We start from the raw sequence: 26,503 nt of genomic DNA on the forward strand, positions 1-26,503 counted from the left end.
TAAACAAACAATAGTATGAGCTGTTATTGCAGTTATACACCAGCATGCATTCTACAACAACATTTGCTACCGCATGCAGAATGGTGGGGCGACATGTATATGCTATGAATTACCTAAAAGACAAACCTGTCAGAAAAGCAGGAAAGTTAAAGGGGAGATGGGGGTGGGTAAGTGGGAGGAATTCCCCATGGTCTTTATAGTACTGCACCTGTGGGATCTGGTTTCCTGCAAGCCAAAGTGCATGGCAGATTCTGGCATCTCAAGGATGCAATTAGAAGCATTTCCAGGAGGGAGGGTTACACCGCAACTCAAGACAAAACGAACTGTGGAAGATCAGGTAAAAAGGTTTTGTATTATGTTTAGAATGAGGAATGTTGATTTTATTTTGCTTGACTTGTTTTGCAGGATATGGGTATATGAGGGCATTTTTGAGGTCATATTTAAACATCCTTCTCTGAAGGTCTGTTCACACTATACTGGTTTAACTTCAAACTAATTATGATAGGAACATTTCCACTAGGTAAAGTTATGTATGTGAACAATCTCAAGTTTGGCAAATCTTAAATGTTTTCTATATTTGTAGTTCGTCTGTGTATGTGGCTTTCACAAGAATTGGGTTGGCACATAATAAGTGTATCCTGTTGCAATATAGGGTTTGCTTATATGGGTAGGGCTTGACATGTCTATTAAGACTAGAAGGACTGACCCATTGTATTACATAGCAATTAAAATATTCTTAAATTACTTCTATTACTAGATTCTTTAAAATGAGTTATATAATATATATATATATATATATACACACACACACACACACACACACACACACACATATAATTCATAAATACTAATAGTATACATACATATACATACACATATGGATGTTTTTTGTACCATTCTGAGTAAATTCTAGAGACTGTTGTGTGTAAAAATCCCAAGAAATCAGCAGTTACAGAAATGGCTGATCAGTGTTGAAATACTAAATTCTGAATAGCTGGAATGTCTGCGGTTTAAACATTGAATGCACAGGTAGTTCCATTCAATATTAAATGCGCTGTTAGTAACCATAGCAACATAGCAAGAGTGAGAAATAGCAATTGAAAACATTTCCTAATCTCTTTCAGCAGCATAGATAATACAATGGAATTCAGCTCGTTTTAAGAGTCAGAGAAGTAAATCAGGACCTATTAAATGTTTTTTGCTTTCCAGCAAGGCGATGCAAGATGATTAAACTGTAATGTGTTGTGTATATTATGTTTCTGTGCTGAAGTGCCGCATATATCCACTAGAGGCCCACTCGTGCTCACACATCTCTGACTAAACACTGAAGGAGAAGCGCTGTTTGTTCACAAAATGCAGGCAGCATTTTGCAGTGAAGTGCAAATATCCCTTTAGATTCTGTTCTAGAACAAACATGCCCTTTTGTATCAATGTGGCTCCATTCATAAAAACAGCAGAATAAGAATATGACATTTCTACTAAGTGGCACACGCCTAGGCCATCACAACTACAGTCGGTTATATTGTTTGTCATTGACGTTTTAATCAGTCTGCTTGTCCATTTGTTCAAGCAAAATTCTCTTTCATTTGCACAAAAATCCACTTGTCCTAGACAAGCGTTAAGGTCGAGCCCTGCAAGGACATGCGTCCCATGAAACTAGGGCGATCTAATGGGAACTAGATTAACAAAAGGGCTTTGGGACGAAAAACAAATGTTTTTATATATATATATATATATGGGAAGACAGGCAGGGTTGATGGTAATATGTGCAGAAAGTGAGACGATGAAACATTCAGGAACTTACATATCCATCATCATAAGGGCTCATAGAGTAATATCCCTTCATGAACGGATGATCAAACACACACAAACACACAAGAAGATAAGATTGAGGAGACACTTGCTGCAAAAGCATGGAAATAATGGAACATTTTAGGGAATATCACAATTTCCAAACAGTATGGGATCCTTCAAAGCATTTGTACAGTATATGAAAAATGTTCCAGTCCACATTGGACTTATTGGGATTTATGCACAAATACACTACCTATCAAATGTTTGGACACATTATTAGCTAAAATTTTCCACATGTTAGAATAACAGACAAGTCATCAAAACAATGAAATAACACAAAGGCAAATATGGGAGTTATGTAATGACCATGAAATGTGAAACCGATTAAAACAATTGTGTGTTTGAGCTTCTGTAAACTGGCAACACTGTAGTTTCATTTGTGTAAGATTATGTTTGCTTTTAGTTAATTAATCATTATAGTGACAACTCAACCAGGTCCCGGTTCAAAGTTTAAAAAAAAAAAATATTTAGATTCATGAAATTTTTTTACGGCTAAAAGATATACTTAAGGGTCAATGACGTGATGCTCATTTTTTGGTCCGCATCTATCCAATTCTTCAAATATACATTACAAATGCAATTCAAACCAAGTAATTACTTGAATACACCTATTCTATGATGAACATGTTTTCAATTATTTAGTTCAAAGTCATTTTTATATTTTTTTTTCTGGGGCGTTAAGTAAAAATATCAATTGTTGCAACCAAGACAGTACAAAAAGTCAGTGTCTCATTAAAAGCTGAAATTCTTGAAAAAAGAAATGTTGGCATGAGTTGTGCAGAATAAACTTTTATTATTATTCTTTCTTTCTTTTTTTTAAATACAGTTATAAAACAGAGAAGATCTCTTTAGACCCACAAGACTGTGTGTGAAGATTTTAAAATACATCATTTTATCATAATTAAATATCAATAATTTGACATTTTAATAAAAAGGCACATTTGTTTAGGTCATTTAATACAACTGTGAGAACTTCTTGGTATTCTTGACTTAAACATTCATGATATTTGTATAAAACATTTTCCACCTTGAATCATATGTTTGAAAACTTTTTTGAAAATTATCAATGGAGTTGTATTCAAGGTGCAAGGAAACTGTTTTAATAACTTTAACTTGATGGTTGCACCACATGACATTTCATGACAAGTCATTAAATCAATTGTTTTGTACAAAATGCTGTAAATGTTTTTCAAACAATTTGTTAAAAACATCATGAACTCAAAGTTTACATGTCTACAAACATGACATGTGTTTTAAACTTTTAAAAGTTTTTAAGAGTTTAAATATTTCTCATTTTTATCACCTCGGACAACCTTATTTGTCAACGACCCTAAAATTATGAAAGTCAAAATATCAATAATTTTTTTTATTTGGAATGCCCAATGTGCTAAGTCCTCGTGGTGGTGTAGTGGACGAATAGAAGTTGCCTCTGCGTCTCAATCAATCCACGCATCTTATCACATGGCTTGTTGAGCGCGTTACCACGGAGACCTAGTGCATGTGGAGGCTTCACGCTATTCTCTGCAGCATCCTCGCACAACTCACCACGCGCCCCACCGAGAGAGAGAACCACATTATAGCAATCACAAGGAGGTTACCCCGTGTGACCCTACCCTCCCTAACAACCAGGCCAATTGGTTGCTTAGGAAGCCAGAAACACTCAGCACTCCCTGTATTCGAGCTTGCGACTCCAGGTGTGGTAGTCAGTGTATTTACTTGCTGAGCGACCCAGGCCACCTATTTTTGGCTTTTTTAATATTTACAGAGTAATCCAATATTTAATTTTTTTTGGAAGAGTGTCAAAATGACTATTTTTCTTTTGATTTTGGAACAAAACTAGAGGTAAAACAATGAAATAACTACATAACCCAAGTAAAGTAGTAGCATCATTATTTTCTATTTACACAGAGATAGGTAGATCTATTACTGAAACATTTTTCATGCTGTTTTTCCAAAGTTGGAGTGCCTATAACTCCAGAAGTATTAAAGATATCTTAATAACCCTTTAGATTCTGTTCTAGAACAAACATGCCCTTTTGTATCAATGTGGCTCCATTCGTAAATTGGAACATTTTTAGTTTCACCGTCATTTGTACTTTAGACCTCCATTTTGTTGGACGAGAAAAAACCTTTTTAACCATTGAAAACAGAATCTAAAAGGATTTTAAGATATCTGAATATTGCTAAAGGCATTCCAACTTCTGAAAAACAACACAAATCTGGGGTTTTTATTCTTCCAATTTTGGACTCTGGCATATAATGCAAAAAGGAGTGAACTGAATTTAGTAATAGACCCATCTATCGGTGTGTACAAATAAAATAATGGTGCTGCCACCTTTCTGTTACCTTTTTTACCTGTAGTTTCGCTCCAAAGTCATAGGCGACAATTGTCTTTCTCTACTAAATAAACTGACCATTTACAATTAAATGCATGTTAAAAAAAACAAGAGATTATGGAAAAGTGTTTTTCCAACTAGTTTATCTTGCGGTTTTCTTTTTCTGAAATGCAGCAACGAATCAGATTATTTGCCATTCATATGTGGTTTGAAAATGGATTCAAATCAAAGTTTTAGAAATGTGTATGAATTCTGAATGATCGGTTCGGATTTCGGTTTCAGTTCTTTACACAGATCATCGAGCTTGCAAGCCCCAGTCCCCTTTCACTTTGATAAAATGGCAAAAAAGCAACTCGAAGAATGTCACACAGGTTTGAAACAACATGGGTGAGTGTATAACAAAAAATAAAATTTGGACAAACTATTACTTGAAGAGCAAAGCTCCATCGTTATCAGGAAACAGGGCCTGGATTAAAAACACAAATTCAAATTTGCTTGCAGTGTGAATTTAGCCTAAAATGCAAATCTTACTTAGACAAGTATTGCCACTTCACAAGATGTAGCCAAGGTTGGGAAGTTTTATCTTTTTAAACACTTATTATGAGTTCTATTCTCATTTGGTTTAATGAAACTCCAAGTGTTTGAGTGGAACGACTGTGTGTCCAGTGACTCACAGTGCCGGGTCTGGTGAAGTCTATACTCTCAGCAGCACTCTGTCTCATGGGACCGCTGAAGAGCCGAACACACACGCCCTGCAGGTACTCCGGGGAGATCTACCAAAACAGTGACATTCCCATGAGTACGCTTGGAGGAAGGTTGCCAGGTGTAATTATCTGCGTTTAACCCTCTGATGCATGAACTATCAAATCACAAAGGTAAAAATGTCTTAAGTTATTAAGGATGTAAAGTAGGAGATGACGTTTGCTTGCCATCTTTCCACAGACTGTGGCCTCCAGTGAATCCACCAGCTCGGCCGTAACTCCGATGAGGTTGTGATGGTCGGCCTGCAGTTTAGTGAATCTCCTCAAGTAGCTGGCAGACTTCCCCTCTGCATCGGCCATATGAAGTTGCATTTGCTGAATCACATCTACGTGACCTGACAAAAGACACAAAACAAGCAGTCAAATACATGGTCAGCTTCCTTGCATGATGCAAAAGAGCTGCATTGCCATGACGGTCTTCTTTAAGCACAATCAGTGTCCAAAATGAACAATCTCCAAGCGGCAAATGCGACAAGTAAATAAAATGACATTAGTTTGTTCCTTGCTAATGTACACTACCAGTCAAAATTGATTTATCTTTCTCTTAACCTTCATTTTTGGGTGAACTAACCCTTAAAAGAACGGCATTGAACAAGTGCCCATCTTACATAGGAATGCCTTCAATACCATTTAAATAGCACCTCAAGAAGTTCACTGAGCAATTGACCAGAGTGTGCAGACTCAGAACTGGACTCTAGATAAAGCTAAAATATGACATGCTTTTTGGATAATAACCCATTCCCACACTTGAATTTGAGTTATTTCAGAGTTTGAATGACTTACTGTTATTCTAAACCAGGGGTGCCCAATACGTCGATCGCAAAGGCAATGTTGGTAGATCGCACAAAATTTATATGTACTTTTGTTAAATTTTAATAAAAATAAATACAATGTCTTTCCATCTTTTAGTTTCTGTCTGACTTGCATTGACGAGTAAATATTGACCAGGCGAGGTTTTGTTTATTCAGTTGCCATGACAACTAGGTTTGCGCATACGCGCCTTCCAAGGACTTCTGAGAACAGTGCTCGAAATTGTGATGCTACTGCCCGGATTAGGCAAAACTGAATGGAATCAGAAAAGGAGCGCGTCGCAATTTCGCGCTCTGTTCTCAGAAGTCCTTGGAAGGCGCGTATGCGCAAACCTAGTTGTCATGGCAACTGAATAAACAAAACCTTGCCTGGTCAATATTTACTCATCATCAGAATAAGGTAAATGCCCTGGCTATTGTAATCTATTGTGCTGTAGGTGTTTTGGGTCTAGTTTTAAAACTGAATGATATCAACATTGAACATTATTATATATTTTTTTATTAATTAGAAGATGAATTCCATGTAGGGAAACATGCAGTAGTCCCAACAAGCATTTTCTTATTTTAAATGAAACTGTTTTTTTTTTAGTTGGTAGATCTTATTGAGTTGGTCATTTAAAAGTAGATCATCACACAAAAAAGTGTGGGCACCCCTGTTCTAAATTATAGAAAACAGTAATAATAAAGAATAAGTAGGTGCATCCAAACATTTGATTGGTTTGAAGTGAACAATGCAAATCAAAGACATACAAACTGTGGTATCTACATAAAAACATCTGTCGCAACTCGCATGTTTTATAACAATGTTTACCTGTGAAAAAATGACCATTAGATGTTTATCTAGGATGCCTAAAGTTTCTTTTTTCATATACCGTCAGCTTTTTTGACATTTAATCACATGCAGGATATGAATTATAGATATGAACAATTAAATATTCACTAGTTAAAATGCTAATTAGGAATGGAATTGCTACTACTGAAAAAGTACATTTTTGATGTCAGTAATTACGTTTGCTCTAGTAAAAACATTCATTTTTGAGATCAAAATTCTAATAAAAAATAGACTCTTGATATGGAAAACAGCATTTCATGCATTAAAAGCCATTTTATATCTTTAACTTTTATTGGTAGAATGACCTTTTCTGATATCAGCAATTAAATTACAACTAGTAGAAATGCTAAATTTCGATACCTTGAATTTGGTTTTCACTAGTTGAAATATGAATTTCAGATATCAATAAATTGGAGGGCAATTGAAGATTTTGTAAAATGTTTTCTTACTAGTTTCAAATCACATTACAGATACACTCACCTAAAGGATTATTAGGAACACCTGTTCAATTTCTCATTAATGCAATTATCTAATCAACCAATCACATGGCAGTTGCTTCAATGCATTTAGGGGTGTGGTCCTGGTCAAGACAATCTCCTGAACTCCAAACTGAATGTCAGAATGGGAACGAAAGGTGATTTAAGCAATTTTGAGCGTGGCATGGTTGTTGGTGCCAGACGGGCCGGTCTGAGTATTTCACAATCTGCTCAGTTACTGGGATTTTCACGCACAACCATTTCTAGGGTTTACAAAAATGGTGTGAAAAGGAAAAAACATCCAGTATGCGGCAGTCCTGTGGGCGAAAATGCCTTGTTGATGCTAGAGGTCAGAGGAGAATGGGCCGACTGATTCAAGCTGATAGAACAGCAACTTTGCCTGAAATAACCACTTGTTACAACCGAGGTATGCAGCAAAGCATTTGTGAAGCCACAACACGCACAACCTTGAGGCGGATGGGCTACAACAGCAGAAGACCCCACCGGGTACCACTCATCTCCACTACAAATAGGAAAAAGAGGCTACAATTTGCAAGAGCTCACCAAAATTGGACAGTTGAAGACTGGAAAAATGTTGCCTGGTCTGATGAGTCTCGATTTCTGTTGAGACATTCAGATGGTAGAGTCAGAATTTGGCATAAACAGAATGAGAACATGGATCCATCATGCCTTGTTACCACTGTGCAGGCTGGTGGTGGTGGTGTAATGGTGTGGGGGATGTTTTCTTGGCACACTTAAGGCCCCTTAGTGCCAATTGGGCATCGCTTAAATGCCACGGCCTACCTGAGCATTGTTTCTGACCATGTCCATCCCTTTATGGCCACCATGTACCATCCTCTGATGGCTACTTCCAGCAGGATAATGCACCATGTCACAAAGCTCGAATCATTTCAAATTGGTTTCTTGAACATGACAATGAGTTCACTGTACTAAAATGGCCCCCACAGTCACCAGATCTCAACCCAATAGAGCATCTTTGGGATGTGGTGGAACGGGAGCTTCGTGCCCTGGATGTGCATCCCACAAATCTCCATCAACTGCAAGATGCTATCCTATCAATATGGGCCAACATTTCTAAAGAATGCTTTCAGCACCTTGTTGAATCAATGCCAGGTAGAATTAAGGCAGTTCTGAAGGCGAAAGGGGGTCAAACACAGTATTAGTATGGTGTTCCTAATAATCCTTTAGGTGAGTGTATATAAAATTAACATTGCCAATAGTAAAACTCAAATTACAGATAATTTAAAAATGATTAGCATTTTTACTAGATCAATTCAATTGGCGATATCAGTAATGGGCATTTGCATGCATTCCTTGATCTCAGGTGAGATGTTCATAGCTGATACTGTATGTTTATTTAGATTGTTAACGAGTAAGACTAATGATAGTAATGGAAATCTTTCAACAGAAGTGAATAACACATCATTGTGAAATTCTACTAGTAAAACTGCAGTTACACATAAATAATTATGTTTTTACTAGATCATTTAATTTTTGTTATCTAGAATGGGTATTTCTGAGAGTAATGACATCATTTTTTATTAAGAGTAGATGTTTTTACTAGTGCAAGTTTAAATACTGCTATCACAAATGATCATTTTTACTAGTTGTAATTCAACTGTCGATCAGTAATGGGCATTTGCATGCATTCCTTGATCTCAGGTGAGAGTTACATAGCTGATACGTGTATTTAGATGTTTAACTTGTAAGACCTGTAATAGTAATATACAGAATATCTATAATTGCATTTTGAACAGGAGTGAATGACCGATCATTGTGAAATTCTACTAGTAAAATGCAGTTACATGTAAATAATAGTATTTTTACTAGATAATGTCACTTTTGATATCTATACTTGGTATTTCTGAGAGTAATGGCATATTGTTTGATAAAGAATGGATGTTTTTACTAGTGCAAATTTAAATACTGATAAAAAAAAAATAGCATTTTTACTAGCTGTAATTCGATTGTTGATATCAGTAATGGGAATTGGCATGCATTTCTTGATCTCCGATGATAAGTACATAGATGATGTGTGTATTTAGATGTTTAACCAGTCAGACTAGTGATAGTAATGGATATCTGTAAGTTGAACAGGAGTTAATGACAGATCATTATGAAATTCTACTAGAAAAATGCAGTTACAGATAATTACAGATAAAGTTTTTACTAGATTAAATTCCATTTCTGATATCTAGAACGGGTATGTCCGCAACTACGTCCTATGCTGCTGCATGTGACACAATGACACACTGTTTGTCAGATAAAAACGGCAAAATTTCCCAATTATCAGGGGCAAATTTAAAAAAAAAAACCTCCCCATTGGCAGGGGTGTAAAAACCTTAATTTTGGACCCAGACTACAATATTAGTCAAAATCTATGAGATACTTCATACTACTTTACCTGTGTTGCCTTATGCGCCTTCTCTCTGGTTAATGGGTGTTAAGGAGCCATGCGAACAAATCATTTGTCATTTAGGTGGATTAATGTCAGTTATTGTCCTGGTCCTCAAACAACATCAAGTAAAGATGTCCCCATTTGCTCATTAAATACAACATTTATAGAACAAGCTTTCACAATCCACTGACCATTCTTCTGACACAATATAAGGACATGTACATTACATGACAATGCACAATGAAGTTAACCATATTTTTGTTCCATGCAATCTGTTATTGTCATTTAAAAATAATCCTCTGGCTTTCCTGGATTTGGAGAGAAGTCTTGCCATTAATAGGCAAGCAAGAAAGCATTTATGCTATTGTAATGTCGCTATTGTTTGATGTCATACATTTCAACTGCTGCCATGTTTACTTAAAACAATTTCAAAACATGGGACATAACAGACATAACATTTCCTGCTTTCTGAATAGGTTTATTACCTAGCTAGTCTATCAGCCTGACCAGCTCACATGTGCCCAAAACCCCTCTAAAAACAGCAAACCATAAAAGCCAGACCATTGGAAAACAAGCTTGTTTCACATTGGGCTGGTTAAAGATGTACTTTTCAGCCAGGGAAATTCTAATAAAAATTATACAGGCTTGCAATGAGATAAAGGATACATATAAAGTCAGAAGTCTTGGTGCGTTCGAAGCTTTCAGGGTCGTTGACTGAAACTTCAAGCCTTTCCCTCAACTCTAGCATCCAGGAATCCTACAATACCATAGGAATAATTGCCAGCACATTAAAACCTCTTCCATTTTTCCATCATGCAATTAATGCTCAGTGTATTTGAGGTTTATCTTACAGTATTATTTCACAATGTGTTTTAATATGCACTATAATGGACCTATGAGGCAGTGGAGTCTAGGCATAAAAAGGGTGCAAAGAAGTACCTGGAAAAGCTCCTGGAAGGATGGCTGCAGCATGGGATTGGGCACAAAGGGCAGGGCGTAGTATGGCAGGAACTCTGTGGTCTGACTCAAAGCTGCCCCTCTAGTCTCCAGGTAATGTTTGAAATGAGAGATCCTTTTGTCAAACTCGGCTTTATCCTGTAATAAGCAATTAATTTATTCAGACTGAGGTTTAGAAGCTGAAAATACTAAATTACAAGGCTAAATCAAACTTAATCTTGATTTAGCTTGTGTATTTAACTGAACCAGAGGTTTGGAGGCTTGAATATTTTACTTTGTGGGGACATCTGTTGGTTAAACAGGATGCATGCACACACGGGTGATTCTTCAACTAAGGCCAGTTTCATGTAACAGGGGTTGACTTTTTTTCAAATAAACAGATTTTGAACTTCTTTTCTGTTTGTTATGTGAGGAGCACATTAAAACTGACTTGGAAACTTTTCACCAGGCCTTCATCATTTATTTTTGGTACTTTTCAAATATGTTTTATGTGTAGATTTGTACTGTTTTAGCCTTATGCTGGACCCAGACATTCAATATTAAACTATGAAAATCTATTATAAAAAGAAAAATTATTACATGTTTTAAACTATAACCTGGATAACGAGTAAAATAAAACCATTTGAATATTTATTGTAGGAAAATTATTTTGATATAACACTAAAAATGTCATTGTTTATATTGCACAATATAGAATTTGAGATGTGCTGGAAATTACATTGTGGTGGGAATTTTAAGGACTTTCAAAATAAAATAAATTAAAAATAATTACAAATAAAAAAATAAAAAAAAATGGCAAAAATCTCTTGAGATGCATGTACATACACTGTTATTGCTAGTAGACAAATGAAACAAACTGGTGAGTGTGACATTTTTTTTATCAAAACTTTCAAAGTGCCAGAAGTTGAAGAAACACTTCTGTATGGTTTTACAAATAACAACACAACAAATTAAGGTGGGAAGAATTTTAAAAAGCAATTTTATCACCTTTATCAATTATAAAATACACTTACGTGACTTCCAACAGGGGACTTTAGAGGATATATGGTGAAATGAATCTGCACGTAGAATTCCAGTTTTTGGGCAACTTGATCAAAATCTCGAATTTCTGGAGGAATAGTTTGAGCCCACAGCTCAAAGAATATCTTGTAGTCTCCATTGTTAAAGGAGCTGACAAAATCTTCCTAGAGAAACAAAAAATACATATATATACACACTCACCTAAAGGATTATTAGGAACACCTGTTCAATTTCTCATTAATGCAATTATCTAATCAACCAATCACATGGCAGTTGCTTCAATGCATTTAGGGGTGTGGTCCTGGTCAAGACAATCTCCTGAACTCCAAACTGAATGTCAGAATGGGAAAGAAAGGTGATTTAAGCAATTTTGAGCGTGGCATGGTTGTTGGTGCCAGACGGGCCGGTCTGAATATTTCACAATCTGCTCAGTTACTGGGATTTTCACGCACAACCATTTCTAGGGTTTACAAAGAATGGTGTGAAAAGGAAAAACATCCAGTATGCGGCAGTCCTGTGGGCTGAAAATGCCTTGTTGATGCTAGAGGTCAGAGGAGAATGGGCCGACTGATTCAAGCTGATAGAAGAGCAACTTTGCCTGAAATAACCACTGCTACAACCGAGGTATGCAGCAAAGCATTTGTGAAGCCACAACACGCACAACCTTGAGCCGGATGGGCTACAACAGCAGAAGACCCCACCGGGTACCACTCATCTCCACTACAAATAGGAAAAAGAGGCTACAATTTGCAAGAGCTCACCAAAATTGGACAGTTGATGACTGGAAATATTTTTGCCTGGTCTGATGAGTCTCGATTTCTGTTGAGACATTCAGATGGTAGAGTCAGAATTTGGCATAAACAGAATGAGAACATGGATCCATCATGCCTTGTTACCACTGTGCAGGCTGGTGGTGGTGGTGTAATGGTGTGGGGGATGTTTTCTTGGCACACTTTAGGCCCCTTAGTGCCAATTGGGCATCGTTTAAATGCCACGGCCTACCTGAGCATTGTTTCTGACCATGTCCATCCCTTTATGGCCACCATGTACCCATCCTCTGATGGCTACTTCCAGCAGGATAATGCACCATGTCACAAAGCTCGAATCATTTCAAATTGGTTTCTTGAACATGACAATGAGTTCACTGTACTAAAATGGCCCCCACAGTCACCAGATCTCAACCCAATAGAGCATCTTTGGGATGTGGTGGAACGGAGCTGCGTGCCCTGGATGTGCATCCCACAAATCTCCATCAACTGCAAGATGCTATCCTATCAATATGGGCCAACATTTCTAAAGAATGCTTTCAGCACCTTGTTGAATCAATGCCACGTAGAATTAAGGCAGTTCTGAAGGCAAAAGGGGGTCAAACACAGTATTAGTATGGTGTTCCTAATAATCTTTTAGGTTAGTATATACATACAGTGGGGCAAAAAAGTATTTAGTCAGCCACCAATTGTGCAAGTTCTCCAACTTAAGATGAGAGAGGCCTGTAATTTTCATCATAGGTACATTGTAGGATTTTTAATGAATTTATTTGCAAATTATGGGAGAAAATAAGTATTTGGTCAATAACAAAAGTTTATCTCAATACTTTGTTATATACCCTTTGTTGGCAATGACAGAGGTCAAACGTTTTCTGTAAGTCTTCACAAGGATTTCACACACTGTTGCTGGTATTTTGGCCCATTCCTCCATGCAGATCTCCTCTAGAGCAGAGATGTTTCGGGGCTGTCGCTGGGCAACACAGACTTTCAACTCCCTCCAAAGATTTTCTATGGGGTTGAGATCTGGAGACTGGCTAGACCACTCCGGGACCTTGAAATGCTTCTTACGAAGCCACTCCTTCGTTGCCCGTGCAGTGTGTTTGTGATCATTGTCATGCTGAAAGACCCAGCCACGTTTCATCTTCAATGCCCTTGCTGATGGAAGGAGGTTTTCATGGCCCCATTTATTGTTTCCTTTACACGGATCAGTTGTCTTGGTCCCTTTGCAGAAAAACAGCCACAAAGCATGATGTTTCCAACCCCCATGCTTCACAGTAGGTATGGTGTTCTTTGGATGCAACTCAGCATTCCTTCTCCTCCAAACACGACGAGTTGAGTTTTTACCAAAAAGTTCTATTTTGGTTTCATCTGACCATATGACATTCTCCCAATCCTCTTCTGGATCATCCAAATGCTCTCTAGCAAACTTCAGATGGGCCTGGACATGCACTGGCTTATGCAGGTCATTCACTAGGTCCCCCTGTGTGGTTCTGGGATTTTTGCTCACCGTTCTTGTGATCATTTTGACCCCACGGGGTGACATCTTTCGTTTAGCCCCAGATCGAGGGAGATTATCAGTGGTCTTGTATGTCTTCCATTTCCTAATAATTGCTCCCACAGTTGATTTCTTCACAACAAGCTGCTTACCTATTGCAGATTCAGTCTTCCAAGCCTGGTGCAGGTCTACAATTTTGTTTCTGGTGTCCTTTGACATCTCTTTGGTCTTGGCCATAGTGGAGTTTGGAGTGTGACTGTTTGAGGTTGTGGACAGGTGTCTTTTATACTGATAACAAGTTCAAACAGGTGCCATTAATACAGGTAATGAGTGGAGGACAGAGGCGCCTCTTAAAGAAGTAGTTACAGGTCTGTGAGAGCCAGAAATCTTGCTTGTTTGTAGGTGACCAAATACTTATTTTCTCCCATAATTTGCAAATAAATTCATTAAAAATCCTACAATGTGATTTTCTGGATTTTGTTTTCTCATTTTGTCTCTCATAGTTGAAGTGTACCTATGATGAAAATTACAGGCCTCTCTCATCTTTTTAACTGGGAGAACTTGCACAATTGGTGGCTGACTAAATACTTTTTTGCCCCACTGTATATTGGGTAATTTTGTTCCAATAATCTGATACTACAAGTGAAAATACTTTTCTTTATTTTCTAGATTTTGCATTTCTTTTCTTTTTTTTAACTATTAAAACGTATATTACAAGCATACTAATTGGAGTGACAGGTTGAATTACACACTTAAAACATACTTTATAAGTATTCGGTAGTGAGGGATAAAATATTTACTTTTAGTTATTTATCTCAAAATCCTGCACACATACTACAAGTTTACTCTTCATGTTGTTTGTGAATGATTAGAGCAGAAAACACTCTCACGTGAATGAGGATGGTTTTGGAGTCTCGGGGTGAGGGTGATGAAGTTTTGAGGGCAGGTTTTCCTTTGCATATGACTTCCTTTTCAAAGACTTTCACAGTATCTTCGAACTCACCAAACTTCAGATACTGTAAATTGTTACATTGTTTGTTTTTATCGGTCTGCACTTTTAAGAATATTATCAAAACATATATTGAAACCAATGAAAGTTTTGTAAGCTCACCTCGCTGACCATTGACAGCAGATCACTTTCACTTGCCAGATTGTCACCCATCTTTGGAGATTTTCTGGAGTTCATTGAGTCCACAATTTACCTGCCTGGACAACAAAATTGGCAACACAATGTTGTGTTATTAATTTGTATTAATGATAACACCATGTGCACATAAAGAATGAATTTACTATGATTGTGGAAAACAAAACATAAATGAATGAGATCAAGATGTCAAATGCACACAATGTCAAAGCTAAAAAGTAAATAAATACTTCAATTGTAGGCTAAAAAAAAAATTTGCTTGTCATGCTGATCATATGTAAAACATGATAACATCAACACAAACATTTGCTCTACAATGACTTATTTGTGACTCATTTGCTTTACAAATGAGTCACTGGGGCAGAAGTTGATTTGTAAATAGATATCCAAAGGCTTAGTGAATAAACTGGTGTCAAAATTAAGCTGAAGTGGGTTATATAGTCTGGTGAAAACATAATATGTAGGTCAAATCTGGGCCAGGTGTCACACTTTTTAATCCAGTGAATATATCTTAGGGTAGGTTGATTTTGAAAGTGAAATTCTGAATAAATACATTTGAAGTCAGAAGTTTACATACATCTTAGCCAAATAAATTTAAACTCAGTTTTTCACAATTCTTGACATTTAATTGTAGAAAACATTCCCTGTCTTAGGTCAGTTAGGATCACTACTTTATTTTAAGAATGAGAAATGTCAGAATAACAGTAGAGAGAATTATTTATTTCAGCTTTTATTTCTTTCATCACATTCCAGTGGATCAGACGTTTACATACAATGTGTTAGTATTTGGCAGCATTACCTTTAAATTGTTTAACTTGGGTCAAATGTTTTGGGTATCCTTCTACAAGCTTCTCATGATAAGTTGCTGGAATTGTCCCATTCCTCCAGACAGAACTGGTGTAACTGAATCTGGTTTTTAGGCCTCCTTGCTCGCACATGCTTTTTCAGTTCTGCCCACAATTTTTCTATCAGACTGAGATCAGGGCTTTGTGATGGCCACTCCAGTACCTTGACTGTGTTGTCCTTAAGCCACTTTGCCACAACTTTGTAGGTATGCTTGGGGTCATTGTCCATTTGGAAGACCCATGACCGAGCTTTAACTTCCTGGCTGATGTCTTGAGATGTTGCTTCAATGTATCCACATCATTTTCCTTCCTCATGATGCCATCTGTTTTGTGAAGTTCACCAGCCCCTCCTGCAGCAAAACACCCCTAACACATGATGCTGCCACCCCCATGCTTCACAGTTGGGATGGTGTTCTTCAGCTTGCAAGCCTCACCCTTTTTCCTCCAAACATAAAGATGGTCATTATGGCCAAAAAGTTCAATTTTTGTTTCATCAGACTAGAGGAAATTTCTCCAAAATGTAAGATCTTTGTCCCCATGAGCACATGCAAAGTGTAGTCTAGATTTGTTATTGTGGTTTTTGAAGCAGTGGCTTCTTCCTTGCTGAGCAGCCTTTCAGGTTATGTTAAATAGGACTCTTTTACTGTGGATATAGATACTTGTCTACCTGTTTTCTCCAGAATCTTCACAAGGTAATTTGCTGTTGTTCTGGGATTGATTTGCACTACATGCACCATCTCTAGGAGACAGAATGCATCTTGTTCCTGAGTGGTATGATGGCTGCGTGGTCCCATGATGTTTACACTTGCATACTATTGTTAGTACAGATGAACATGGTACCTTCAGGCATTTGGAAATTGCTCCCAAGGATGAACCAGACCTGTGGAGGTCCACAATTATTTTTCTGGAGGTCTTGGCTGATTTTATTTGATTTACCCATGATGTCAAGCAAAGAGACACTGAGTTTGAAGGTAGGCCTTAAAATACATCCACAGGTACACCTCCAATTCAGTACACCTCCTATCAGAAGCTAATTGTCTAATGGTTTAAAGGCTAGAGATCATTTTCTGGAATTGTCCAAGCTGCTTAAAGGCACAGTTGACTAGTGTATGTAAACTTCTGACCACTGGAATTGTGATATAGTCAATTAAAAGTAGATGTCCTAAACAACTTGTCAAAACTATAAAAATGAGTTTTAATGACTTCAACCCGTGTATGTACACTTCTGCGTTCAACTGTACATGCAAACACGACACAATGCATGAAACAGCAAACATTTAAAAGCTAACAGCAAAATTAGCAAACCATTTTGTCAAACAAATATTTCACATGCAAAAAGTAGTCCCGGTCGCCGTTATTTATAAAAAGGAGCAGATTAAAGTCTAGCTAGAATCCCACTGATTTACCTGCATTCGTTATCTAATTATTATATACAACTCACCTCAGCAAAGTGATTTCATGGGCAAAAATCGCTGAACATATCTAACGTGGTTTTAATGTCCAACCTGTAGAAATATAAACGGTACTAAAGACGATTTCTACACGATAAATATAAGCTGTTTAGCTAGAACTGGCAACCATGAGGGAGACGCTTTCTCTTAGCAACCACACCGGAACTCACGGTCGTCGGAGTTATCTGTCGTAAAAACGTTGTAGTTTTAATTGACGTAAAGTGTAGGACATTTTTTCCTTCAAATATTAAATAACACTTAAAGAGTATTTGTATACGTATATTTTCAATTAAATATCATATAGTTCAAGCTACATATGTGCTAAAACATTTATTTTTTTTTACATTCACATATTTTATTAACTTCACATGACCCGGATCGAACAGGAAATCACATGGGCAGTGAAAGAGCACATTGTCGCGCGGCAATGTTTCAGATTTGTGTTGAATAAGGAGAAACGAAATTATTTCCACACCCGTAAATTTGATTATTTTAATTGGAACGATTTTACACACAATTTCTTTGGGTAAAGTATGTGACTTTTGTTTTTTTTTTTTAAGATTATTTGTATTAATGTTGCTTCAAACAAAGATAGACAATATTTGCTGCTGTTGTTACTAACAAGACTGGTAGTATGCTAGTATGGACAGAAGGGTACTATTTAGTTACTATTAGTAACTGCTCTATGTTTTGTTTTGTCAGAAAACGCACCCCCAATATCAGAGTGTATTGCTAAATTCCTGCATAAATGGCTGGAATTCTGTTTGAGGATATCTTTGACGTGAAGGACATTGATCCAGATGGGAAAAAGTTTGACAGAGGTGAGTTGAAGATGCTTTTACATACACTGGTGGCCAAAAGTTTGACTAATGGACAGATTTTGCTCTTATGGAAACAAATGTGTACTTTTACTCAGTGGCGTTCAAATGATCACAATTTAGTCAGGACATTAATAACATGGAAAAATTACTAATACAATTTGAAAAAAAAGGTTCAGAACTTCTTAATCTACTTCAAAGAGTTCTCATAAGAAAATACTCTACTTGTAACAATGACAGCTTTGAAGATCCTTGACATTCTAGCTGTCAGTTTCTCCAGATACTCAGGTGACATTTCACTCCACACTTCCTGTAACACTTGCCATAGATTTGTCTGTCTTGTCTTTTCACTTCTCATGCACCTTATAGTCTAGCTCAGGGGTGACCAACCCTGCTCCTGGAGAGCTACCTTCCTGCAGAGTTTAGATCCAACCCTAATCAAACACACCTGAACCAACTTATCAAGGTCTTTAAGATTACTTGAAAATGACAGGCAGGTGTGTTCTGCAGGAAGGTAGCTCTCCAGGAGCAGGGTTGGTCACCCCTGGTCTAGCTGATCTCACAAAAGCTCAACGGGGTTAAGATCCATAACACTCTGTTCCAATTATCTGTTGTCCGATGTCTGTGTTTCTTTACCCTCTCGAACCTTTTCTTTTTGTTTTTCTGTTTAAAAAGTGTCTTTTTCTTTGCAATTCTTCCCATAAGGCTGCACCCCTGAGTCTTCTCTTTACTGTTGTACATGAAACTGGTGTTGAGCGGGTAGAATTCAATGAAGCTGTCAGCGGAGGACGTGTGAAGCGTCTATTTCTCAAACTAGAGACTCTGATGTACTTATACTCTTGTTTAGTTGTACATCTGGTCTTCCACATCTCTTTCTGTCCTTTGTCTTTGAAGACTGTAGTGTACACATTTGTATGACATCTTCAGTTTTTAGGCAATTTCAATCATTATAGCCTTCATTACACAAAACAATGATTGGCTAACGAGTTTCTAGAGAAAGTTGTTTCTTTTTTGCTATTTTTGACCTAATATTGACCTTAAGACATGCCAGTATATTGCATACTGTGGCAACTCAAAAACAACACAAAGGCAATGTTAATCTTCATTTAATGAACCAAATATCTTTCAACTGTGTTTGATATAATAGTAAGTGATTTTATAGAACCAAATGATCAATTTAGCACGATTACTCAAGTATAAGGTGTTGGAGTGATGGCTGCTGGAAATGGGGTCTGTAAAGATTTGTTCAAAAATGACTTTTTCAAATAGTGATGTTGCTGTTATTTACGTCAGTAATGTTTTGGCTATACTTTGTGATCAGTTTAATGCCACTTTGGTGAATTTAAGTACACATCACAAGAAACAGCTAAATCTGTACATTTTTCCAAACTTCTGGCTGCAAGTATACTTGAATTATTGTTATAAACAGTTATAAAAAAACAGGACCCAACCCTCTTTTTTATGTTAGTATCTCGTCTGCACTGTGAAAGTGAGTCTTTCAAGATGGACCTCATCCTTGATGTAAACATTCAGATTTATCCTGTTGATCTTGGTAAGTCTTTCCAGATTGTTGATGGTCCTCATCGGTTTTGTTTGTCTCATAATGATAGTTTCTTCATCACAATGTATCATTCGCTCAGGGGACAAGTTCAGATTGGTGATAGCCAGCACATTGTATGAGGACGGCACTCCAGATGATGGAGAATACAACCCTCAAGATGATAGACCATCCAGGTAATGTGGGTTGTCTTTTTTTGTATGAATGAACATGGAAGAATAGGGGTGAACTTATGGGAATCTTCTGTGTTCAATACAAGTTAAGCTCATTTAACAGCATTTTTGGCATTATTTTGATTTCCACAAAAATAATCACAACTCATCCCTCATTTGTTTAAAGAAAAAGCAAAACTGCTGGCACTTACAATGGAAGTAAATGGGGCCAATCCGTTAATGTTAAAATCAGGGTTTCCGCTGGTCTTAAAGAGTCTTAATTTGTCCTTCCGCAAAATAAGGCCTTAAAAATGTCTTAAATCGTAAGGTCTTTAATGCGTAAGTTCATGGCATTAAATGTTGTTTTCTCTTTGCGGGATTGTTTTCTCGTTGCGTTTAAGTTGGGTGACCAGACATCCCGTTTAGAAGAGGCTTGTCCCGGTGTCCCGACAATTCTCTAAACTTTGTAATTATGTCCTGATTTCAGCTGGAAGGCTCACTGATTATTTTCTACTTACATTTGATGTACTTATTTTCCTTCTCGCTATTGTCTATGGTATCATTTGCAGAGAAGAGAAGCAATTTCGAGGCGTTGCACGTTGATTTGACGATTCTTTCATTCTAGTCTTTCTGCAAATCTGCTGAATTTATCTGGATACCATGGCAATGATGTCATACACTTGGCGTGCACTCTTTGTCATCTTGTCAGTCAGCACAAGTAGAAATGCACCAATAAAAAATGTGTTTTCAGCAATGAGCTGAAAGAAGCCAATCCATTTCTTCATGCAGCACGTGAATGTGTAAGCGAGTGGTTTTCTGTTATGTTCATTTCCCCACAGGACGGAGGTAAATCAGACAATGTCACATTTTGACAGCTACACTGCACTTTTTACGTAAGCACTTATGTTCAGATGTCAGGGTTGTGTTTCGAATTTTTGGTTACAGAGTTGTGAATTTTGTGTTAATGTGTACCTGACATGACAAGTCATTTAAAAATGACACATGCAATATGACATCATATGGATTGGATAGGATAGGCTACGTGGAATTTGTACATTAAAAAAAGCTAAAATGTGGTTAAATTGTGAAAAAACTAAATCTAAAATCAAATATACATTTTCACAAACTATATCGCCAATACTGTTAAGTGCAGAAGTTTGCATAAACCTTTTGTATTTAGAAGTTTGCACACCCCTTTCAGAATGTATACAAATAGTACACAAAATGTACACTTATTTACACAAATCAATTATTACATAAACAGCCATTGATCACTGAGAAAGCAACACACCATATTAGAAACCAAGAGAATGTAAACTTCTGAACAGGATCATGTGTGTAAATTCAGTTTCTATTTTGTCATGTGGAATACATGTGAATATGTGTTATGTCAAAAAGCTTCTTCGGGGCAGTACTAAATATTTTTTTTTTATTACTTACATTTCTTTAGTTGGTCTTAAAGTCTTGAATGTTGCTTCATCAAACCTGCAAAGACCCTGAAAATACTTGTAACTTTCATGGATTGGCCCCATTCACTTCCATTGTAAGCGACTTACTGTATCTGTAATTTTTGCTTTAATAACACTAAAATGTTGTAGAACAGACATTTTATCACACTGAAATCATATTAACAATTATAATGTTTACGTCTTGTGGTTACTCTTTTGAAATCTTGTGCATTGTAATATTTATGGACTGGCCCCATTCACTTCCATTATAAATGGCTAAGTCTATTTTAATTTTTTTTAATAAACAATTGACGTGTCAAAATATATATACCTTTTTTTCACTTTTTTAAGGTTGAATTTTTTTTTTATTCATGTTTTATAAATATAGCTAAATGTAACAAACAAAAAAACATTTCAGAGGTTCAATTGATTTGTTGAATTTATTTTTAAGTGTCACTCATTGTTCTTCATTAATGAAAGCAGAATGGATTGGTAATTATTGATGCTGTCTGTATTTGCTTACAGGGCTGATCAGTTTGACTATGTCATGTATGGTAAGGTGTATAGGATTGAAGGAGATGAGACCTCAACAGAAGCAGCCACACGACTGTGAGTGTGCTTTTACTCATTTCATTTTTTTCTCTTTTATTCTTCCATTGGCTATTGAGAATGAGTTGTTGACCTATAAGTGGATTCTCACGAAACCTGTCAAGAAAATGTCCTGGATTTGTACAATGGAAATAGTGAAAGTAAAACATCTAGATGTGTTCCAGTAATGAGAATTTGGGGGTTAAAATGCACTTAAGTGTCCTGAAAATAGTCACAATGCAACAAATCTTATTGGTCGTATATGCAGGCTTAATTATCTTTCTGCAATATATATATACACATACAAACACAGTGCATCCAGAAACCCCTCCACAATGCAAGACACATAAAAGCCTGCTTGGAATTTGCAAAAAAGCAAATCAAGGACTCTCATACTGTGAGAAACAAGATTCTCTGGTGTGATGAAATTAAGATCGAACTGTTTGGCCTCAATTCCAAGCGTCATGTCTGGAAGAACTGATCATCACCTGTGCAATATCATCCCAACAGTGAAACATGGTGGTTGTAGCATCACACTGTGTTTTTCAGTGGCATGGACTGAGCAGGGTTGAAGGAAAGCTGAACACAGCAAAATACAGAGATATCCTTAATGAAAACCTGGTCCAGAGTGCTCAGGAACTCAGACTGGGCCGAAGGTTCACCTTCCAACAGGACAATTAACCTAAGCACACAGCCAAGACAATGGAAGAGTGGCTTTGGGACAACTCTGTGAACGTCCTTTAGTGGCCCAGCCAGAGCCTGGACTTGAACCCAATCCAATATCTCTGAAGAGACCTGAAAATGTCTGTCGGTGTTTACATAAATATACATATTTAAAAATGTTTCCCCCTATTGATTTTGGGTTAAATAAGACCTGGACATTTTCTTGTCAAGTTTGAGCAGTGGCGGTTCTACATTGAATTGCACCCTGGGCGAGACTAACTTTGAGCGCCCCCCCCCCAAATCCTCAACACAAATCCTTCCTAACATCCGACATTGTGCAGAATTGTGTTCATTGTCTTTTGGCAAACTATGACAGTTATCAGAACTTAAATATACACTATATACATAAAAGTGCCAAACATGTATACACAATCAGATATATAAAAAATGTAACAAGTGCAGAGAGCAACAATAATATAACACATTAAGAATCATATACAAATAAAATATAGAATAGAATATATATATTATATATTACACACAAATGTGAAAACACACTAAAGAGAATCTAATTATTACACTATTGCACTAAGAACAGAAAACACAAACTAAAACTAAAACCTGACTTTTCTGGCTTTCCTTGATGCAAAATCATCAATGATGTCATCGTATGAAATCTGCTCCCCTATTGAGTGATTGATACTGATGACGGCAAGGCCAGTGAGCCTTGCCGTCAACCTGGGACATGGTTGATCTCAGGTATGACTTGATCAACTTTAGTTTTGAAAAGCTCCTCTCTGCTTGAGCCACAGTGACTGGCAGAGTAAGTGCAATCCTGATAGCAGTCCAAAAATTGGGGTAGATCTCCGATAGATCCTTATCATGCATAAAAGTGATAAGCTCAAGGAGGCTCATGGTCTTTGATGGCAGTTCAGGGAAGTTCTTAATTTCCTGCACAAGCTCTCTACTGTCCACATCAGAGTGCCCCTTAAAGTGCAGTGTGCTGCCTAGTGCCTCGCATTGCTCTGCCAGCTCCTCACCTGCAAGACTTGGGAAATTTGTCAAAACCCCGAATTTCTTTCCCACATTTTCCAATGTGGAAAATCTCTCCTTGATGGCTGACGTGGCTGCATCAACGACAACGTTGACACTTAATGTGACACTTAATGACAGATGTCATAAACATGCATAAAAACCTCCTTCATATTCATGGCATGTGGCATGTGTCATGTAGCAAATAAGTAGTAAATAAATAGCAAATGTCGTCTTTTTGAAACTACCTACAGATTAAAAAAAAATTCCGTTGGCTAATTACAGGGCCTAACGTAACCCAACTGATGGAAATAAATAATAACTGAACTTGTAACAGTTTGGTTGCAAAGCACAATATTATGGTGACATTAGATCTCGTGTTTGTTGACTTAAAACCGAATTATTGTTGTATAAGCATAGCAAGCATCATAGCAAATAGGCTAACAAACGTAAGAGTGCCGCCCCCCATGTGAGATGAAAAAATGCCACCCCGGGCGAATGCCCGGTTCGCCCGTGCCTAAAACCGCTACTGAGTTTGAGAATCCCCTATAGTCACATGACATGGTCATGAATTTTGGCTTTATTAACAATATGATTTTTATTTTAAATTTAAATATTTCTATAAGGGAAAGTGTATGTTTTAGAAATTATGACTGAGGAAATGATTATCGGAAGTACAATGTGATTACAATTTTAGAGAAGTAATTTGTAGTGAGATACTTTTCAGTAATTAACCGAACACTGCACACCACAGGACGCTTCTCAAACTGTTGGAAATGTCATGTCAATATATATACACATGCAATATATAAAAATGTACAATTAAAGTATGACAAAATACTAGTGGGTTTCTTCAGTTTTATTTCAAAGTTGCCTCATAGTTTATGTAATAGTTGATGTAATATTCATGAAAATGCATCTCTGCACAGATCTGCATATGTGTCTTATGGAGGCCTGCTGATGCGACTTCAAGGGGATGCCAATAATTTGCATGGATTTGAAGTGGACTCCAGAGTCTATCTACTGATGAAGAAACTTGCTTTCTGAAGAAGCAACATCTTGCTCTCCACACTTGTGCTGATTGGATTGTTTTCCCTCTGCTGTGGAACGTTTAGGGATGCTCACTTCGTTGGACTTATGAAAACTTTGGAAAATGACTTAATTTATAAGAATATCATTGCTTTCCTTTGATATGAGAGTGATATTGCTCAAAATATGTGGATATATACTGTATGTTCAAATGATCGGTAAATGTGACTGCTCAATAGTTGCATTGTTTTTCATTGCTATTAGTGCATATGCACTATGATGACCAAGAAATGTTTTAAAAGAAAATAAACTTAGATTTATGAATCATTCCATGGATGTGATGGTGTGTTACATAAATCTAAGTTTATTTTTTCAGTAAATATCATTTTTCTGTATGAGGTCTTTCAACTGCATGAAAGTGCCAGTGTGTGCAGTACATTATGCAGTGTTGGGGTCATAGTGGCATCACAAGAACAATAATCATCATTGGTACTAGTTTGCAGTTAAATGAGGGGACCTCGTAATATTTTAACCCTTGATTATAATCAATATATTTGAATTCTGCCACAAAGTAGTACATTGAAAATGTAGCTTAACCCATAGATAAACTGTCAGGAGATTTTGGAAATGTTACCCACCTATTTTTGATTTCTGTTAACTAGGAAGGTGCAGATAATTGTTACTGAAACTGAATGAACATTAACTTGTTCTTTGGATTATTTGAATGTGTGTGCGTGTGTGTGTGTGCGCGCTCGCGTGTTTGTTTTTTACCCCAGAAGGACAGAACTGTTTTTCATTAAATAATTCAAAAAAGTACAATCAGTCACAAAATCACAAGTTTTTAATCAAGAAATGTATTACAAGTTATATACCATGAAAAAAAAATTAAGAGAAAGATAAAACAATGTGACAAATATGCAGAAAATAGACACACACACATATATATATATATATTCTGTGTTGTAAAAAACACCATAAAATAAATAATTTAGAAAACAGACGGGAAGAAAAAATAAATCTAAAGATCATCTTGCAAGTATAAAGTTGGTGAATCGGCCTTGCAACAGTTTGCTTGAATTTGTATAAGGCAAATCAATCTGAGACTTTAAATGTGCATGGTTTGCATAGAAATATACAGTAAATATTATGGATGGTTTGTATAATTTATTTTTTATTGCAGCACTGGAAGTGACGTCACACAGATTTCCAAAGGTGCATCCTAGGGTTGCCACCCGTCCCGTCTTGTATTTAAAGTTACAATAATGCGACCCATATCCAATCAGTACGGGACACGATTTGTCCCGTATTTAAGCCGGTCAGATGGCGAATTTAACATTGATATAAGTTGGAAAATGTGCCTATGGTGGGTAAAGAACCGTCCGAAAAGTCCACAAATGGTACTAAAACTGGATTTTTATTAAATGAATGTTCGATAAGATCAGACAGTGTCATAAAGACAAGTACAGGTGAAGGAAGAAAAAATACATATAAACCAACCATACTGTATATATAAGATAAAAATAGGCTACATATATTTTTAACATATAAATATGTATTTTTTTTTTATATCAATCAGGGGTCAGGAAAGTTCTAATTTCAGCATGTAAGAAAGGGTATACAATTTTTATTAATATCTCATATTAACAACGCATTTATTGGTAAAACTGACCCTCATTTAAGTCCCTTATTTTAGAACAGTGGATTTGACAGCAGCTGCCCCCTTCGGCATATCGCGGCGCCGTTTTGTGGCCCGTTCTGCAAAAAAACACTATTATTCCTCAAGCTAATTTTGGTAAAGAAATTAACATTGATGTTTACATTACAGCGCAATTGTTCAAATGTTTTTGCACTTCTGTACCCCGTGATGCCTGTGGAAGGCGGTTCCACCATATTTGTATGTAAGGCCACAGCATGTGCAGCAATGCCGAATCTCAGTGAGATAAACATACCAAAAATGTATAAAGTTGAATGTTTTTTACATAGTTGTAATTAAGAGATTGAAATTGTGTATTTTTCATTGATTTTGAATATTTGTTTTGAATTACTTAG

At 36.7% G+C, this 26,503-nt stretch overlaps 1 protein-coding gene and 1 pseudogene across 2 annotated transcripts; one reads left to right on the forward strand and one right to left on the reverse strand.

Moving 5' to 3' along the window:
* LOC127639761 (lisH domain-containing protein ARMC9-like) overlaps positions 1-17,303 on the reverse strand; it is a 63,362-nt pseudogene extending 46,059 nt beyond the window's left edge.
* Positions 17,304-17,561: 258 nt separating this feature from the next.
* LOC127639914 (DNA-directed RNA polymerases I, II, and III subunit RPABC3) lies at positions 17,562-25,364 on the forward strand. Of its 2 annotated transcripts, none has more exons than XM_052122250.1 (6): positions 17,562-17,692; positions 17,869-17,987; positions 19,453-19,536; positions 19,625-19,718; positions 21,668-21,751; positions 24,355-25,364. In XM_052122250.1, the coding sequence occupies exons 2-6, from the start codon at positions 17,915-17,917 to the stop codon at positions 24,470-24,472; spliced, it is 453 nt and encodes a 150-aa protein (XP_051978210.1). In that variant the 5' UTR covers positions 17,562-17,692; positions 17,869-17,914; the 3' UTR covers positions 24,473-25,364. The 2 variants fall into 2 exon arrangements, with proteins under 2 accessions (XP_051978210.1, XP_051978209.1); XM_052122249.1 differs by having other exon boundaries at positions 17,568-17,697; positions 24,355-25,363.
* Positions 25,365-26,503: the final 1,139 nt, after the last annotated feature.

Source organism: Xyrauchen texanus, chromosome 48 (genome assembly GCF_025860055.1).
Source record: "Xyrauchen texanus isolate HMW12.3.18 chromosome 48, RBS_HiC_50CHRs, whole genome shotgun sequence".
NCBI lineage: Eukaryota > Metazoa > Chordata > Actinopteri > Cypriniformes > Catostomidae > Xyrauchen > Xyrauchen texanus.